The 17,932-nt window shown below is 51.9% G+C and overlaps 4 protein-coding genes across 4 annotated transcripts; 3 read left to right on the top strand and 1 right to left on the bottom strand.

Moving 5' to 3' along the window:
- Positions 1-1,091: 1,091 nt before the first annotated feature.
- Positions 1,092-1,640, bottom strand: LTHEOB_12692 (uncharacterized protein; the record flags this gene model as incomplete). Its single annotated transcript, XM_035509587.1, has 3 exons — positions 1,092-1,185; positions 1,240-1,280; positions 1,341-1,640. The coding sequence occupies 3 exons, from the start codon at positions 1,638-1,640 to the stop codon at positions 1,092-1,094; spliced, it is 435 nt and encodes a 144-aa protein (XP_035363912.1).
- Positions 1,641-4,681: 3,041 nt separating this feature from the next.
- Positions 4,682-5,716, top strand: LTHEOB_12691 (uncharacterized protein; the record flags this gene model as incomplete). The annotated part of the gene is made up of 1 exon (XM_035509586.1): positions 4,682-5,716. One exon carries the CDS (start codon positions 4,682-4,684, stop codon positions 5,714-5,716), a length of 1,035 nt encoding a protein of 344 aa, XP_035363911.1.
- Positions 5,717-7,217: 1,501 nt separating this feature from the next.
- LTHEOB_12690 (Gleya adhesin domain protein) lies at positions 7,218-8,729 on the top strand (the record flags this gene model as incomplete). The annotated part of the gene is made up of 4 exons (XM_035509585.1): positions 7,218-7,405; positions 7,459-7,597; positions 7,648-8,027; positions 8,075-8,729. The coding sequence occupies 4 exons, from the start codon at positions 7,218-7,220 to the stop codon at positions 8,727-8,729; spliced, it is 1,362 nt and encodes a 453-aa protein (XP_035363910.1).
- Positions 8,730-14,116: 5,387 nt separating this feature from the next.
- On the top strand, positions 14,117-15,877 carry LTHEOB_12689 (Cytochrome p450 protein; the record flags this gene model as incomplete). Its single annotated transcript, XM_035509583.1, has 5 exons — positions 14,117-14,138; positions 14,192-14,229; positions 14,283-15,440; positions 15,499-15,665; positions 15,724-15,877. 5 exons carry the CDS (start codon positions 14,117-14,119, stop codon positions 15,875-15,877), a joined length of 1,539 nt encoding a protein of 512 aa, XP_035363909.1.
- Between the last annotated feature and the right edge of the window lie 2,055 nt (positions 15,878-17,932).

Genomic DNA, 17,932 nt, shown 5'->3' with positions numbered 1-17,932 from the left:
GGTGGCGGCGATACTCTCAACAATGCTCTTGACCAGATTCTTTTAATGAAGAGTTCTACTCTTGCAGCACTTGCTCAACTGAGGCAAATGGAGCTTCCAAATGCCGAGGATGCTATCACGAGGCTGGATTGGCGAATCAACGCCCGAACCATCATTTTCACCTCACGGCTTCTCGAGCTGCCAGCAATGGAAGAAAACAAAAATTGGAACCATTTGTAACTCCACCCATTCACGCTGCACCTTGAATGCGTAAATGGATCTGTCAACCACGTCGACAGACTTCTTATGCTCGGCTTAAACTCGTCGTCGAAGGACGATTCTGTAAAATCTCATCTAATCTGTAGAAGAACCTCTTTGTCAATCTCACTTAATAGACACGATGACAAAATAATAGATCTATTGTTGAAGTTTAGAGCAGACCCAAATTAGGGCCTTAGCGTTAAGACCATCTTCGAGACTGCCTGCTTATTAACATTGTCAAAATCTTATTGCTATACTATGCCAATGTCAACATATCTCACGGGGAGTTTGGAACTGCTTTCGCAGTTGTCGCCTGCTCAGGGAATTTAGCTATCACCAAAGTCCTTCTTGACGCCGGTGCGGACGTCAAAATCCAAGGCGGCTGGTATTACAGCAGTGCTTTAGCAGCATCCACCAATAACGAGATTGATCAGCCTTGCACCAACTCCACGATCAGATCTATATGTAAGGTCGGTTTTAACGCATCAGCACGAAGAAAGGGCGAAAATGTCACAGATGTGCTCCTGGACGCAGGTGCAGATGTTTTTATCCAGGAACATAAAGCATTATCAACCACGTCAAGAAAAGGACACATCAAAGTCATCGAACTCCTTCTGAGAAGAGGATGCAGGCCGAATCCTTCACCAAAGAGGTCAGAAGACCCGATACTTCATCGAACAGTAAGATCGGGCAATGTCGAAATTGTAAAAGCCTTGATTGAAAATGCTGTTAATCCGAACGAGAAAGATTACAGAGGAGAGACTGCGCTATGCAAAGCCCTATATAGCCCTAGTGCGGTAACCCTTTCACACACCGCCGTCTTAATATAACTTCACGGCTCAGGCTGCACTTTACTGCGCCTCAAGGCCGTTTCCAGGAGGAACGGGAAAAGGGCACCTCATCAAGAAGTTGCGGCAAGGCAAGTCGGATGGATTGTTGTTTTGCCTAATTTAATCCATTAGCAACGAAGGGCAAAAGCAAGTGAAAGCACTGGCTTACTCGTTCATAAAAACGTAATTGGGTCCGTAGCCAGTATTGATCTAAGCATGGTTTTTAGCCTCGAAACCAAAATTTGCGCATCAGAAGCTATCATAACTTACGTTGATGCATCCTCCCCCACTGTGGTCTGCGTGGTTATTGCTGCAGTAGGCACACTGCTTCGACGATCCGACTGTGGGGCCGTCCCAGATGCCGAGCCTGAAGTAGCCCGAATACGAGAAGGACAACGCTTCGTGTAGGTCTCCACCCCTGGCTATGTTCGTTCCGGATCCCGTGCGTCCGGTCCACATCTCAGTGCCGGTGCAGTCCCTGTTGCGGAAGAAGGTGACGGTGCCATCGGCGGCGTAGGCGAGCTGGCTGAGGCCGACGCCGAGGAGGAGAGATTTGACGAGGCTGGGCATCTTTGGATTTGAGGAAGTTCGAGCGTAGAGAAGATTGGTGTGAAATGAAGGGGTTGTTTGTGTTTTGAGCATGGCAAAAGCTGTTGGCTTTAAATATTCCTTCAGGCAGCAGTTCCTTCGTGCCTGCCGGCAAGCGATTTCCGCTAGCTCTCCTTTTCCCCAACACCATCTCAAATGATATCGGGCTGCAATGTGGAGCAATTTTTTCATTGAAGGTACTTTCCAGGACGATCTTCGGATGTGAAGAGCCGCAAGTTGTTGGATCTCGTGTGAGCCAATGGTGTTGGGAGATCTTGGCCCCCATGAGCTGCCGGGTCCATGCTCATGGGCGGCTCCACCCGCTTTCGCACCGTGCGTCTGGAGAGGGCTCCGGAGAGCAGGCCATAAAGACGATAGGGTGCACTTTCGCATGCTCTACGACCCACTTCGCACAGCCGAAGAGAGGAATTCCCTGATCCTTCTCGTAATCTTATAATCAATCTTCTCTCAACATGTCACCCAACCATCAAACCTTGCCCAGCAGCTAACACTAGTTACATCTACAACGCCTCACATGCGAGAGAAGATACCACCATCGTACTCACCCTGGAAAATATTATGGGGTAATTGCAATTCTAAAGATCGGATTGCAGTTGGCTTTTATTTTTCTGTGCCGCGAGAGACGAAGCTCAATCATAGCTATGAATGTCTCTTGAGTTGATCTAAACATATCACTTCTCGTCAAAAGTAGCATTGGACTCCAGAAGCGTACAGGTAATGTACAGAATATTTGCCGCGCATGTCCTACCAGTCCAGGCAACAAAAGCCACTAAAGCAGTTAGCCTTACTCCACTACAGCTCCGGCCTCCACATGTCTCTAATAGATAATTTGTGGACTATTCTCGGCGGCGTTATAACGCGCAAGGGCAGCCATAGTAGTGTAGTAGAATACGAACGGTGGCCAGAATATGTCGCCCCGGCCCAAGGTTGTTCGCCAGCACTCAGGAAACTGTGGCCCGTTCGCTGGCCAATGGCCACCGTAATGGCAATACGCCACAGTCGCTACGGCACAACGTTCTACACTACATGCAGTATGTGCACGAGATTGCTCGGTTACGGAGAAGGGGAGAGAGAAACTTGAGATTCTACGCATGCTTCTAGGGCATGGTGCGGACGTCAACGCAGCTGATGGACATGGTTATACGGCATTGGAGATAGCCTGCGCCGCTGAACACGAAAATTCGTTTACAAAAGAGACAGTCGATACGCTTCTTAAAGCTGGTGCCGATATTAATACTCCGGTGGGGTATTGGTTTGGCCCTCTAGAAGCTGCTACGGTTCGAGGTCATCTCGACGTAGTGATGCTATTACTTGAGAGAGGAGTACGATCTGCCGTACAAAAGGATAGCGCTCAACAAGTTGCAATTTATTTGGGATTCACGGAAATTGTTCTACAATTGTTGAACAGCGGTGCGAATGTGCAAGCAGCGAGGGGCCGAGGTGAATATGGCTGCGAAAGGGGGACTCCTCTTCACATGGCCACATTCGAAGGGTATGATCGCATTTTCGATATGTTGGAGCTGAAGCCAACACATACGGATTCCTTAGAACACCGTACGAGGCTACGCTTATAGGACATACAAGGAGTTTCTCTTGGAGTGGGGGCTGGGAAATATCGTAAAAATGTTTCGAAATGCAGGAGTGGCAGAACCGCAGAAAGATTGCCACTATGGAATACCATGCGACGGCCCCATGTGCACAAAACAAACCGAGGATCATTATTCACGACACCTCGGTGAAGGCCGACCAGATGATTGGATTGTTGGAACACGCTACAAATGCACCGAGTGTAAAGAATTCAGCTTGTGCTCGGCTTGCAAGACCCTGGTCGACAGCGAGGGAATGTTGGTGAAAGACAAAAAGATAATTCTCAGATACACTCGCCAAGAGGCCAAAGGTCTTTCTCATACTTCAGAAACCGAACATTCTGACCAAGATTCACACAAAGCAGAATCGTATACAACAGGACCGAACTATGGTGACAACCACCGGCTCGGCCACGTACTACGTAAGTTCGATGAAAGAAAATCTCTTGGCCTTGAGGAGTCACTAGGCGAATAAGAGAATTCCTTTTACAAGAATTTATTGTGGAGGCCAAATGAACGTATGGAACAGTGAGACGTTCAATATTTGTCACATGTATGACTGGTGATAAAAGGACTATAAGAGGCTGCGGCGATATTGGTAGGAATGTTTCGATGGACTTTCTACTGCATAGATCTTGAGAAAGCTTCTGTAGTAAGTTGCTTTATAGTTTTTGGAATACGAGGGGAATTCTCTCGTCGAGTTGATGGATGTCAGTACGAGCCTCCGGCTAAAGTTTAACGTGCACTTTTTCCTTGCGGGTAGAGAATCTATCGGTATATAGGCTCGAACAGTACTTTATACCACCTCTATTAGTTTAGACAGTGGTTTGTAGAATCGTTACTTTATAGGTAATGGGAATTTAGACCTCTGGGTGCTTTGCCGTGGTGGGAGACTATCGCCGTCGTTTCCGTCTAACGATCTGATGCAGATGCGTAGTAACTCTTAACAATGAAAGAAAAAATTCGCTTAGAGTCGTGGTATCTATTCTTGCTTCATTTTGTAAAAAAAAAAAAAAACTAGGGAAGATTACCAGTCCGGATGTTTGGCTATATCATGTGGTACAACCGACGCTTAAGCCCACATGTTAAACCAACTCTAACATCTTATTAGGACTGGGATACGCCAAGTAGGATTTTGTTCGCGTACAAGTCTCTTCTTGCTTGACTCGAGTTTCGCTCCTGTATTTCCTAGATACTTCTTTGCCAGGCGATTCCGCTCTCGGACGCTGCCCTGTTTCTAAGCCACCCGTGAAATTAGGCTCGAAAAAGCTAATGGACGGCCCAAGACCCCACTTCGGAACCAGTCCGCCGCCCGCATCAGCACTAGAGCGCCATGCGGGGGCCAATCTCACCTCAGAACACAGATATAAGAACGACGTCTTGCACCAGCCTCTACTTCGAAAAGTACTTGCCGCGATGAAAGCCTACCGTTACGACTGCGAAACCTTCAAGCTCGGCGTCGCCGACGTGCCCATCCCGACGCCCGGCGCCGGCCAGGCCCTCATCCGCGTGGAAGCAGCCGGGCTCTGCCACTCGGACACCAACCTGCTCAAAGGCGTGGTGCGGCTCCCGCACAAGCAGCCCATCACCCTGGGCCACGAGGTCGCCGGCACAGTCATCCAGCTCGGCCCGCAGCGCGTCCCTGATCATACCTCGGCCAACACTGCTACCCCGCAACCATTATCGTTCAAACCCGGCGACCGCGTCGCCGTCGCCCAGGTCGCGCACCCGCTCAGCCCGCTCAACTGGGTCGCGTCCATCGGCCTCGGCCACGACGGCGGCTACGCGCCCTACACCCTCGCCTACGTCGACCGCCTCGTCCCCATCCCTCCCGGCGTTTCCTTCGCCCAGGCCGCGTCCGCCACCGACGCCATCTCCACCGCCTACCACGCCATGGTGACCACCGGCGCCGTCGGCCCGGGCATGACGGTCGGCGTCATCGGCTTGGGCGGGCTCGGCATGAACGGCCTGCAGGTGGCGGCGCTGCGGGGCGCGACGGTGTACGGCGTCGACGTGAACGTGGTCAAGTTTGGGGAGGCGCGGGCGAAGGGGGCGGCGGCGTGTGCGGCTTCGATCAAGGAGCTCAAGGATGTGGTGTTTGATATGGTGGTCGACTTTGTGGGCATGACGGTGACTACGCGCAGCGCCATCGATGCGGTGCGCGAGGGCGGGACGGTCGTGCTGGTGGGGCTAGGTGAGTCGAGCGTGCGGATCCCGTCGGCGCGGATGGTTTCGAAGGGGGTGGCGCTGCTGGGGTCTATTGGTGCGAGTTTGGGGGATTTGAGGGAGGTGCTGGGCTTGATTGAGGAGGGGAAACTGAAGCCAACGTTGACGGAGGTTCCCTTTGGGGAGGTCGAGGCAGCGCTGTGGTCGCTGGATCGGAATGAGGTTGCTGGGAGGTTGTATACATGTCCGGGGAAGGAGAGCTCGGTTCTTAAGTCGAACCTGTAGTTGGAAGCTGTGCTCTGTAAATGGAACTCCATCAAAGGGCCTGGCCCTGATTACCCTTACTTCGGCCATGTCCAGTCTTCTACTATGAAACACCTGCAAACCAAGGACTCTGCAGCGTTACCACAACCGCCTCGACTGCTCCCGCACCTATAGATACCATGTCCCACTCGACGCCACTCCCATGGGCAGCTGTGTCAGCTGACGGTTATGCTGCAACACCAGTTTCTGTGGGCTGTGGATTCCGGCCGCTCGGCGAGTTTCCGGGCGCGACATGCTGGACGCTCTTCAGGGTCATGTTGTTGGCAGTGTGTATTATGTAGAGAAGTCCACTGTGAAGATAGCGAACTTTCATTTATGCGGTATCCTGAAATTTCATCGACTGAGAAAAAAACAACTCGTTAATTTCAGCCATAAAAGTGGCGTGAAGCCGTGGCGGTGGCCGCGTCGGAAGCCGCGCGGCATCAAGCCTGGCTACAACGCCGCCCGCGCCGCCATCGCAGCCTCATTTACCTTGGTGGAGAGGAGGCGCTGCAGACGGTAAGCTATGCTAGTCCGAAAAAGCACAGAAGAGATGTGATTGGCCAATGGCTCATCTATAGACATCAAAAAGGAAATGCTCGTTCCTGGTGGATTCTTATGCCCGGAACTACTTGCATATGCATTGAGGCGAGAGCCTGGTTTCTTTTTTACGAGGACATCTTTCGCACTAATCGTAGAAAGGGCAAATGGCGAATTCGTGAAGATGGACTACTTGGCGTGGGGAAGCGGGGAAGCGGTGTACCAAGGCCAGAATACAAACGGCCTGGAACTTTTGCAACCTTAGCAATTGCCGATCAGGGGTGCAGGGTCCATCACGGCTTAAACACGCTCTTGCGCCGCTCGAAAAAGTTGTGGTGTGATTCCACTTGGAACCCCCGGGCTTCAATGAGAAAGGAAGGCGGCCCAGAACAATCGGGGAAGCTGCAAAGAGCCCTGGCATGGCTAAGAGAGGAAGTCTGGGGAACGATTGTAGCGCAGTCTGGACCAGATCGTCGTCACCCTTGTGCCACGTGGACGCCCAAAGAGGTAGTTACTAGCCTGATCGGGCCACCTCAGCTGCACTAAACCAGCCACATCCCGCTGCTAGTCCCAAACCTCGGTATCTGAGGCTGACTGGTCCTCCGGCGTCGCCGCCCAGCTAATTTTCTTTGCTGTAAACATCTACTGCAACACGCGGCCTGGGTACTGCTGCATCGCCTGGGCGGCAGTTCGACATGTTCTCCAACGGTCGAGGCCCGCCACACACCACCGTTGGCTACATGTCCAACATACTTTCAGCTAATTTTTAGCATCAGCTGGTGGCGCATCAATTTAGTGGCGCTTTGCAGCTCCAGGAAGTACCTATACAGACTTTCTTTTCGCAATGCTTTCCATGGTATAAATACATAACTGGAGTAGTAGCCTCTTGAGAATCAGCAAGCACGATACCGAGCGCTCACTGCAACTCTAACTCTGTGACAAGATGCGTTACTCTCCTCTGGTGGCCCTTCCTCTGGCGGTCTCCGCCTCGCCTCTGGTTCAGAAAGACTTGCTTTCTGCTGCCAAGAGCGCGTTCTGCTCCCTCAACAACAACATTGTCACTGCTCTCAAGCAACAGTCGACGGCTACCAGCTACTGCAGCAGCTATCTTTCGATTGCCACCAAGACCCTGTATGTCACAATCCAGTAACGCCAGCAAAGCTCACTGACTTACTCTGACAAAGCTCTACTACGTCCACAGTGACTCCCACGAGCGTCCACGTAACCACGACCTCGACCGTCACGGGTGATCCGTATATCACCACCGAGACGGCTACCGAGACCACGTCTACTGATCTCTATGTGACCTCGACCGTTGTTGAAGTGAGTTTCTCCCAATCAAATGAGAAGAATCTTGACTAATCTCACCACAGACGGACACGACGACATTGACTCTCACCACGTCTACTGTCACGCTTTCTTGCTTGAGCAGCGCGTACACGGCCGCGGCCACCACGTCGGCCTCGAATGAGAAGCGCGGCAACGTGCAGAACCAGAAGGCCAACGTCCAGCCTCCAAAGCAGCTCCAAAGGGCCAATGTGGCGCAGAACCAGAGGGCCAAGGTGGCGCAGCCAAGGGCCAACGTGCAGAAGCCAGCCTGCTTGCCTTCGACCTGGGCTGCTCCGGCCATCTCCAGCGCCTGCTCCTGCTTGAGCATCCCCACCCCCTCGACCACCACGACCATCACAACCACCCTCGTGGCTGGCACTGTGACCGATACTGCCACCCAAACCCTGACGCCCACTGAGACAAGGTAAGACCACTCTGCAAATGATTGGAACAAGTTTCTGACGATAGCAGCACTGTCACGACGACCGAGACGTCTACCAACACCGTCACTGACTACACCACTACCACCACGACCACCACCGAGACCGCATATGCCACTGCCACCACCATTTCCACCAGCGGCCTTGCCTACCGCAAGTACACGCATTCTTACAACGCAGACTCGTCCAGCAGCGGCTTCACCTCGACCTACTTCAAGACGGCCTCAGTTGACTTCAGCGGAACCATCGAGGACGTCGACTTCTCGTCGCCGAACTGGCCCTCCGGCAGCCGCTACATCACGCTTCCCGGCAACTCCCAGTTCGACTCGGCCTACGCCGCCGTGCTCATGAACGGCTTTTTCGTCGCACCAACATCTGGAACCTACACCATCTCGTCGTCCAGCAGCTCCATCGACAACTGGGGCTACTTGTGGAAGGGCGACGTTGCTTACAGCACCTGGTCCGATAGCAACACCGCTTACCAGGCTTCAAGGACTGGTGCAGGCTACATTGGAGGCAGCACCTCCTTTACCCTGAGTGCTGGTGATGCCATTCCTATGACCCTGCTTTGGGCGAACGGCGGTGGTGTCGGCCAGTCTACCTTTATCATCACCCTCCCCAGTGGATCGACCGTCAGTGACAGCACGGGCTACTTTGCGCCTGGCTGTGATGCTGTTTTCTCGTAGACTTCACGTCATGTGTATCGCACAAATTCCGAACGGTGGTAGTGTTTGAAAGGTAGCTTTTACTAGAAATAATTATTTGTTACAACAATGCCACAGTAAGAACAAGCTTGCAGCAAGTCATCGAAATAATTTACTCTGTCACGGACCTTAGAGAAAATGCACCCTTCAATCAATTTGAACCTCCCGGTCATGATCAAGTTGCGGCCAGGGTTCGCAGCAAGCGTAAGCGGCTTACCAAGCAATCAAACAAGCGGCTTGTAAGCGGCCTTAGAGGGCCCGGTTGATCATGTTTTAAGCTCAAGCGCTTGCGCTTGTAAATACCGAGCTTTGGGCCGGCCGCCACACATTCAGCTCACTCCAAGCCCCTGCCCTTCGCTCGCGTCCTGCTTCGTACACACACCTGGGAAGAAATGACACTAGGGAAATGGGTGTAAGCAACATGCATCACAGTAAGGGCGCTAAGGCCTACTAGTGGAAGCTTCTGCTGAACAAGCTTCGTGCTTTAGTCTTGGCCACCCCCGCCCGGAACAAGCTTTCTTAGCTGCGACCATCGAACGTGCAACAACTAATGCGAACATAGCAAAAGATCTGCACAGCTGTAAAAGAGATGTAAGACGGAAATCACCGTAGGTGCTTTTGAGCGAAATTCTGGATCCTGTGCTATGGGAAAATCCGGATCTAAGAACGCAAGATGATGTGTCAGACTCAAAATCCACCCACATCAAACAAGGTAGATCCCAAACCGACCCTTCAGCATAGTAACTGAAAGCCTTAGCATATAACTCGAGGCCCCCGCTTACGGTCTCAAGCCTCGACTATCGCTCTTGTCCCCCACCCGTTGGCCAAGCACACAAAACCATCATGGCGAAGCCAACTTTCTCGGTCTCTACTCTCATTATTTTTGTTTTCGCACTAGCTCCTTTCCACCAGGCGTTCGCCTCCCGTGAAGCACACGATACCGCGATCTTCAATGATGACCCCGAGCTCTGGCCACAAGTGCCGAGGGTCAGACCTGTGCCACCACGTGCGTTTCTCCGCGCTCGGGACGGAACCGTTGGTTGGTAAGCACCCCTCACATAGAAGCGGCGCTCGGTCTTCTGACTTCAATGTATTGGCACAAAGCTCCAATAGCGACATGGCCTTCTGTCCCACGCTTGTGGAAGACGAGAATACAATGACAAGTGACGGAGCAACCACCACCACGGAGTTGGGGAGCACTGTTACTATGGCAAGCGGCGGTACAGCTACATCGACCTACACTCATACCATGACAGGTAGCGGAGAAACGGCAAGCACGCACCGCGGGGCCACTGATACCATGACAAGCCACGGAACAACTGCTACTACAGACTACGGTAGCACTGATACTATGAGAAGCACTGTCACTGAATCTGGAAGCACGTCTGGCATGCAGTCCCCACACGGCAGCACCATGACAGGAGGCTCTAGCGGAGCATCTACTGCGGAAGCACAGACTACACACAGCTATTCTGGCAGTGGAACATCAACAGCCCCTTCCCATTCTGCAACGCACAGCAAAGCCTCAAGCGACCGTACTGGTAGTGGAATTTCCGTAGCAGTAGTGGTGGGACTTGTGGCTATTGTCAGTATCATCCTCTGAGGAGAAGAAGAGCATGGAACGTGGGAACCTGAGATGAAGGTTCGAAGAAATTGAATCTTGATGCGGAGTCCAAAAGTCTTTCTCTTAACACGTTATGCCATTTGATTTCTTAATTGATTTTATAAATGTATTCAATTTGCAGTTATACATTACCGTGCCCCGTTGATCTATGCCGCTCGACTTTGTTCAGTGACTCCTCAACATGATGCATGCACACTGACAGCTGCTGTCTCCTATTTCTCTTCAACTCCTCCTGGGTGGGTTGTTTTCACCAACCCTGCTATAGGCTGTTCTTCCATTTTGCCTCCGGCCCTGTCCTATAATCGTCGATGTTCTGCTCAATGCCCGCACGCTGACCACGCCTGCGCCACCAAACCATGCCACAGACCAGTGCCAGCGTGCTGTTCCACCTAGAGTAGCCCTAACACTAATCCCGCCTTCGCACCTATTGACAGCCCTCCACTGTCACTGCCCGACATGCTGCTGGTTACCGCGCCGCCACTCTGTCTCTTGATCATATGTCTGCACCGAGACCGCTTCGATGTAGAAACGTACATTTACCGCAACTCTGCATTTTAAGGATGGTATCTGAAAGACGCCGGCGTTGAGGATTCCCAGGCTCATCTGAATGTTCATGTACCTGGCGACGTTTGCGTTGCACATTCAGCTTTTAGTACACGGCCGAGCGCTCTTGGCACGCCGCGGGAAAGGTCTGGACAAGTTAGCTAGTTTTAAATTTTAGATAATATTTAATCCAGAGAAACGTATCTACTCAACTGGTAGTTCAGCTTCTGAACTTCAAAACTGGTTGGGCGCACGTGATACCGGCACTTCGCAGTTTTCTAGAAATGGCCACGTTTCAACTCCGCGTACTTTCCAATTTAAGGCCGGGATTTGAAAAATGAAAAACGCGTCGAATACATCCGCAGTTTCAAGCACGCTTACGACTGGCTTCTCAATGAGCTCTTCCATAGACGCTGCGGAATTTCGGTGCTCCATTTGCCATAAGGGCTATTCGAGCAGAAATCACCTGAACCGACACAAGGCCATTCGTAAGACACCATGACTATTGGATGCAAACACGCGTTGACTTGAGAAGACAAAGATAAACCCTTATCGCAATGCCCTTTATGTGGCAAGGCTTTTTTCAAAGCGTGTGTTCAGCCGACTTCCGCTTCAAAATACTCGACTAACGCAATGAATCAGTGAAGTAACTCGACGGCATACGAAGACCTGCGCCAAGAAGGGAAACAAGGCACCTTTATTACAAAGGAAGCCTGGTAGAAAACGCCACGCTTGCGACAATTGTTCACGAAAAAAAGTTGCATGTGACGCCGAATTCCCATGCAACCCTTGCAGCAGGAGCGGTATACTGTGTAAACGCGAAGGGTCCAACAGCTGCATTGAAGGGCAGGATCATGTGCCGTTCCTACGAGTGTTCACAGAAAGATGGTTGTGTGACTCAAGGGTCGCAGTTTCTGACGAGCTTTTCAAGCATCACAACAGCCTAGAAGGAGCTGACCATCCTCTTTTTGAGATTGATGATGAAGAACGATCCTTGAACGAAACCCTGTTTGGTTTCACAAGTTTGCCCTCCGGGTCAATCATGGATGACTTCTGGGGACATTCATTGCACAATGAAAGTCAATCAGGATCAAATGAGAGTACAGTGGGCTGCGAGGCACGTGTGGTAGACGTGATTCTACAACTTTTGGCTGCACAAAATCAGCGTAATCTAAGAACATCACGGCACGATCCACTAACCGATGAAAACCAAGCAAGGAGAGTTTTCACAGCAGCAAATCTGACACGATTTACCTCGGCGTATTTCAATCGCGTTCATACTTTTTCACCTGTCGTTTATCGACCAACCTTTGAGATCGAGAAGGCCTCAGTCCCACTTATTCTTGCCATGTTCATTGTCGGTGCTATGCATTCCGCACCGCAGGACCAGGTTCTCTTGGCACGCCAGTATGCAACAATGATCGAAGAGTATATTTTCAGTCACGAGGTTTTCTCCTCTCCTCTCCCAGAGGTTTCAGCAGGCCTGGAAGATGAGCGTTTGGAGATTTTACAAGCTGCTATGCTCGTATATCTACTACAGCTACACAACAACAATGAACCTACTCGAGAAAGGATCCGCAATCAGAGGCATCCCTGCCTCATTGCTAAGATGAGAGCGTTTGGTTTCCCGGCTGTAAGACACGAGGAACCAACGGGCTCGACTACTCTGCCGTCTTTGAAGACTTTCGTCAATAATGAGGTGAAAATAAGGTATGGAAACTTCTTTACGCGCTTTCTGGCAGTGAGTACTGAGCAAACAGTAGACTTTGGTGGTCGGTCTATCTGGTGGATTGTCACTTGACATTTTTTTTCAACGATCCTCCCCGAATCGCTTTGTTTGAAATGACAAGCAACATGCCCTGCTTCGATGCCCATTTTGAAGCAGTAAACGAATTTGACTACCACAGTCAAGCCCTTTTGCAACCGCCAAGCGCTTGCGTCCCTTCACTGTTCGAACTCAGCACCTGGATTGGCCAAGACCAATGGGTTGGATTGCAAGATCCCAAGTGGAGCTTCATCTCGGTTCACCACCTATTGGGGTTGACTTGCTGTAAGTCATTCTATGCATAAAGGAGAAGAACATCACCTAACCACTTTTATCTTATATATATAGCCCTGAACTCTGTCTACTTCTCTTCAAGGATGGCCCGAACCGCACAGACTGCATCGCACGAGATGGTTCGCATACTAGATAGATGGAAAAGCCTTTGGGATTCGATTTTAAAAAGAGATCAGGAGAACTCAGGGCCACCGCCGGCGTTTACAATGCATGCTGTGGAGATCTGGTGGGTGCTTAAAAAAATAATTCAGATCGTGGGTTCAAGTGGCGAGGACCATAAATATGTAAGTGGCATCGCCTTTAAGACTGCGAAAGAACTGAATGACTTTATTTGTAAAGTCAACCCGACAGCTGGATGATCGCGCTTGTCCGAGGCGTGATCTCAAGGATGGCAGCTGCGTCGATGAGAATGCGGCGGTGCGAAGGCCTGGAGGTGTGAAGTTGCTGGTGACAGGGTGGATGGCGACCTGGACGAGCGAGCTGGGATGGGGCGCTGTAGCTGAGGAGCGATTTTGCGGAGATGGATGTTGGTGGAAGAGTGTGGGCCGGTGTGGCGGAGAGAAATTCTGGCACTCACGTGCAGACTGGCGGAGATTGTTCGGAGCTACATACGCCTGTTGTATGTGCTATAGAGTCGAGCTGAATTATGGAGGTAGCAAGGCCGGGCGATTAGAGGGGAATTTGCTGCTTAATGAGTTTTCACGTCGCTGACTGTTCCGGCTCAAGCCGGTACTTTCCGCCGCCAAACCGGTTGGTCGATGCGCTCCCCTTCATGAAAACTCTATGCGGGGTCTCGACAGAAAGGAGGAATGATCGTCACGAGGAGCAATAGGGAGCGTGGCAGCACAAGGAGAATGGCCGTGCAGACCCGCTGTGGCCAATCAGCTGTGCCGAATTAAACGTATGGCCAAGACCGTATCGCAATATAGCGTTGCTTTGTATCACCGATAGCATCACAGCCCACCGATATGGTCGCGGCAAACCCGGTCCAAACGCGTCAACAGGAGGACCATTGCAGGGAGAGGCAGTGCTGTCGAGGGCTATATAAGGGCATCCGCCAGACCAGCACTCGGCATCATCAGTCGTCCACACCATCTTTCATCGATCGAGGAATCACCCACTTTCGGGACCCCGGCATCAATCATGGAGGACACCCCAGAACATGGTATGTTGACACATTCCTCGATGCAGTAATCATTGTTGACGCAACAGCCTTAGGGAACTCGATTCCCATTGCTGGAATCGTATCTATTGCGGTACGGAACCCAACGGCCAAGTCATCGTCCTCCTTACTAACGCAATCCACCAGCTTGTAGCAGCAGTTATTGGAAACGCAATCTACAACATGTATTTCCACCCACTTAGCAAGCGTAAGTACCCCACCACCACCGAAACGCACGTCAGTCTGACCCCCTTTGCCGTTCCTGGACCGAAACTTCTGGCCGCGAACAACTTCACCTACTGGTACTACCTGGTCACGGGCAACATCCTTCCCTGGTGCCAGAGTTTGCACGAAAAGTACGGCGAGGTCGTGCGCCTCGGCTCGAACAAAGTCAGCTACATCAACCCGCAGGCATGGAAGGACATCTGCGGCCACCGCGCCCACGGCAAGTTCGAGAACACCAAGGACACGCATTTCCACATCCCCGGCGAGAACGGCCAACACAGCATCCTCAGCGTGCCGAGCTCCGAGGAGCACGGACGGCTGCGCAAGATGTTCTCCAACGCCTTCAGCGACAAGGCGCTGCGGCAGCAAGAGCCGCTGATCACGCAGTACGTGGACAAGCTCGTCAGCGTCGTCGACAAGGCGGCCCGCAGCCAGCCGAACGCCATGGTCAACCTGGTCGAGCTGTACAACTGCACGACGTTCGACATCATCGCGGACCTTGTCTTCGGAGAACCTCTCGGTCTGCTAGAATCGTCGGCGCTCTCGCCGTGGGTCAAGTTCATCTTCGCGCACATGAAGACCGGCACCATCCTCTCTCTCGCCCAAGAATACCCGGCCCTGGCCAAGTTGTTCGAGCTGCTGACGCCCAAGTCGCTGATCGAGAAACAAAAGATGCACCGCCGCCACACGAGCGACCGCGTCGACAAGCGTCTCAGCAGCGGCATCGACCGGCCGGACATCTGGGACCTGATTCTCAAGAAAGCCGCCGGGTCGCTCTCGCTGCGGGAGCAGTACGCGAACGCCGAGATCTTCATGGTCGGCGGCTCCGAGACGACTGCGACGCTGCTGAGCGGACTGACCTACCTGTTCCTGACCAACCCGGACAAGATGGCCAAGGCCGTCGCTGAGGTGCGCGCCCTGCCCAGGGACGCCCTCAACTTCCAGGGCGTGGCGCACCTGCCGTACCTGCAGGCCTGCCTGGAGGAGACGCTCCGCCTGTACCCGCCGGTCCCCGTCGCCATGCCGCGTGAGACGGCGCCGGGTGGAAGCTCCATCCTGGGCGAGTGGGTGCCCGAGGGGGTGCGTTTCCCACAAATCTTCCTAGAGTTGATATCGAGCCTAAGCTAACTGTGTCCAGACGAGCCTGCACATCTACCACTACGTCGCCTACCACTCTCCGCTGAACTTCAAGGACCCCAACGCCTTTGTCCCTGAGCGGTGGATGGGGGATAACCGCTACGACTCGGACAGGAAAGACGTGCTCCAGCCCTTCTCGTTTGGCCCGCGTAACTGTTTGGGCAAGAAGTAAGTCTAAGCCTGACAGCATCAATCAAGCGTTTCGTTTGCTGACCCTCGGATGCAGCCTCGCGTACCACGAAATGAGACTCATCATGGCGAGCATCCTTTGGAATTTCGACCTCGAGCTCAGCCCCGAGTGCACGGACTGGTTCAACCAGAAAGCTTACATCATCTGGGAAAAGAACGATCTCATGGTCAAGGTCAAGCCGATCCATTAGATTAACCGCGTTGAGGATCCTGCGCGGACGTCAAATTCTGCGGGTCGTTGTTTCCGAGACCCCAACTACTTCTAAGAGAAAGATGGTCACTAAATGGAATAGATTAGCCGGTTTCGGGCGGTTGTCTGTTCGTGCATTAGGTAGGGACTCGTGAGTGTGTAGCTTTGGAAGCTTAGGGTGGGAGTGAAGGGGTCTTTTTGGGTTATATCTGTTTTGCTTATACATAGATAGCTTTGATTATTATTTTAAATTTCTTTCCCTATGCCAATGTGCTGACGATGGAACAATGCCCACGGGCACGCATACCGCCTTGCCATCTTGCCACCCACTTCTCTCACGCACTCCCCTTTCTGCAACCAGTATTGCCACTTCCCAACTGTTTCGGGAATAGTGTCCAACCGGATCCCTATGTCCATCCTCGCGACGTTGTACCACTTCGCTACTTACTACAGAAAGGCTGGACAAGGAGCAAGAACTCAGAAGGACTTTACAAAGCATCTCCACGTAGCTAATCCATGTACAAGGTGAGATGCGAGTGGTGGCTGTTATGGTTACTTTCTGCAAGCGGCGAGTCATACGCACGGTAGCTGCTGCGTCTGAACACTGCGGCACCTTAATTCTGCGGACGTCTGAAAGCTCGCGGTCGCGTCCAGAGGGCTTGCGGGGTGGGGGACGTGATTGAATTACGGTTGCAACGCTGGAAGGATACCATTCAGCCCGCTCTTTGAAAGCCGTGGTCGCATTGTTTGATCAAGAGGGTTTGTGTTCCCCATTGTGTCAAAGAGACTAAGAATATCCTGCTTGCATCGCAGTTTTCACCAAGCTCCATCGCCAGTCCGACCCGCCGTCGACGCACTTGCAGCGTTCCCCCACGGCGGATACAAACTAAGGTTACACAACCCTTGCTACCGAACAGAGCCGATCTGGTAGCATTGGCAACAGCAGCAACAGGCCATCTAGTTCTAAGCTAACAAGTTCGATATCATCCATAAATTCTATTTACGACCGGCCTCAAATATTACCACAAAGCACAAACAGCCAACAGGTACTAACCCTAATATATTACGCTGGGACTCGGGAAGGGGTAAGACAGGGGCGTCGGGAAAGGGTGTAGCGTTAAAGGTTCACTACCGTTATCTAAAACGTTACTAGACACTATATATAGAAGATAGCAGCCGTAGTTAGACAGAAAAGATAACAAGAGTGTTACGACACGCTTAACAGCAGTAGAAAAGTTAGAATCTTATACGACTTACCGCCTACGTAACCAGCAACGCTAACCCAACACGACCGACCCGGCCGACCCAGCCGCACCCGAACCTGCCGACCCGAGTCACTAAACCCTTTTCGGCAACCTGATTACTCTAGTTACCTTAATCACCACAAATAATCAATACTAATCACACTAATCACTCTATATATATAGATTATACTTGTTATAGTAGATAGAACCTTTGTAGTCAATTCTAATTATTGTCTTATACCCCTCTTATTACCTTTCTTATCTAACTACGGCTGCTATTCTCTATATCTATGTTACGGAATCAGGATGCGGGTCAAGCGGCGCAGCAGAACTCATGGGCGGACCGGATCATCTCATGCCGAAACCCCGGACGCACCTAACCCATTTGGGTAGCCCACAGCCTGACCCCACGAAGCAGATCTCCCTTGGCCACTGGCCACCCCACTGTCCACACCAACACCACAGTCTGGCCAACCAGCGGCCAATCATAGTATATAGAACACACTCACTTACAGTAGATAGGACCTTCGTGGTCAATTCCAATCATTGCCTTGCACCCCTCTTGTTGCCTTCCCTACCTAACTACGGCTGCTATCCTCTGCACCTAGTGTCTAGTGACATCCCAGATAGCGGTAGTGAACCCTTGACGCTGTGAACCTCCCCGACGTTCTTACCTCACCTCCCTCCCCGAGTCCCAGCGTAACAATCTAGTATCTAATAATATTCTAGATAGCGGTAGTAAACCCTTAACGCTACACGCCTCCCCGACGTCTCTACCTTATCTACCCGTTCTAAGTCCTAGCGTAATACTT

This window comes from Lasiodiplodia theobromae (genome assembly GCF_012971845.1).
Source record: "Lasiodiplodia theobromae strain AM2As chromosome Unknown scaffold_71, whole genome shotgun sequence".
Taxonomy (NCBI): domain Eukaryota; kingdom Fungi; phylum Ascomycota; class Dothideomycetes; order Botryosphaeriales; family Botryosphaeriaceae; genus Lasiodiplodia; species Lasiodiplodia theobromae.
Note: the sequence above shows the minus strand (reverse complement) of the source record. Positions and strands in the feature narration are given on the sequence as shown.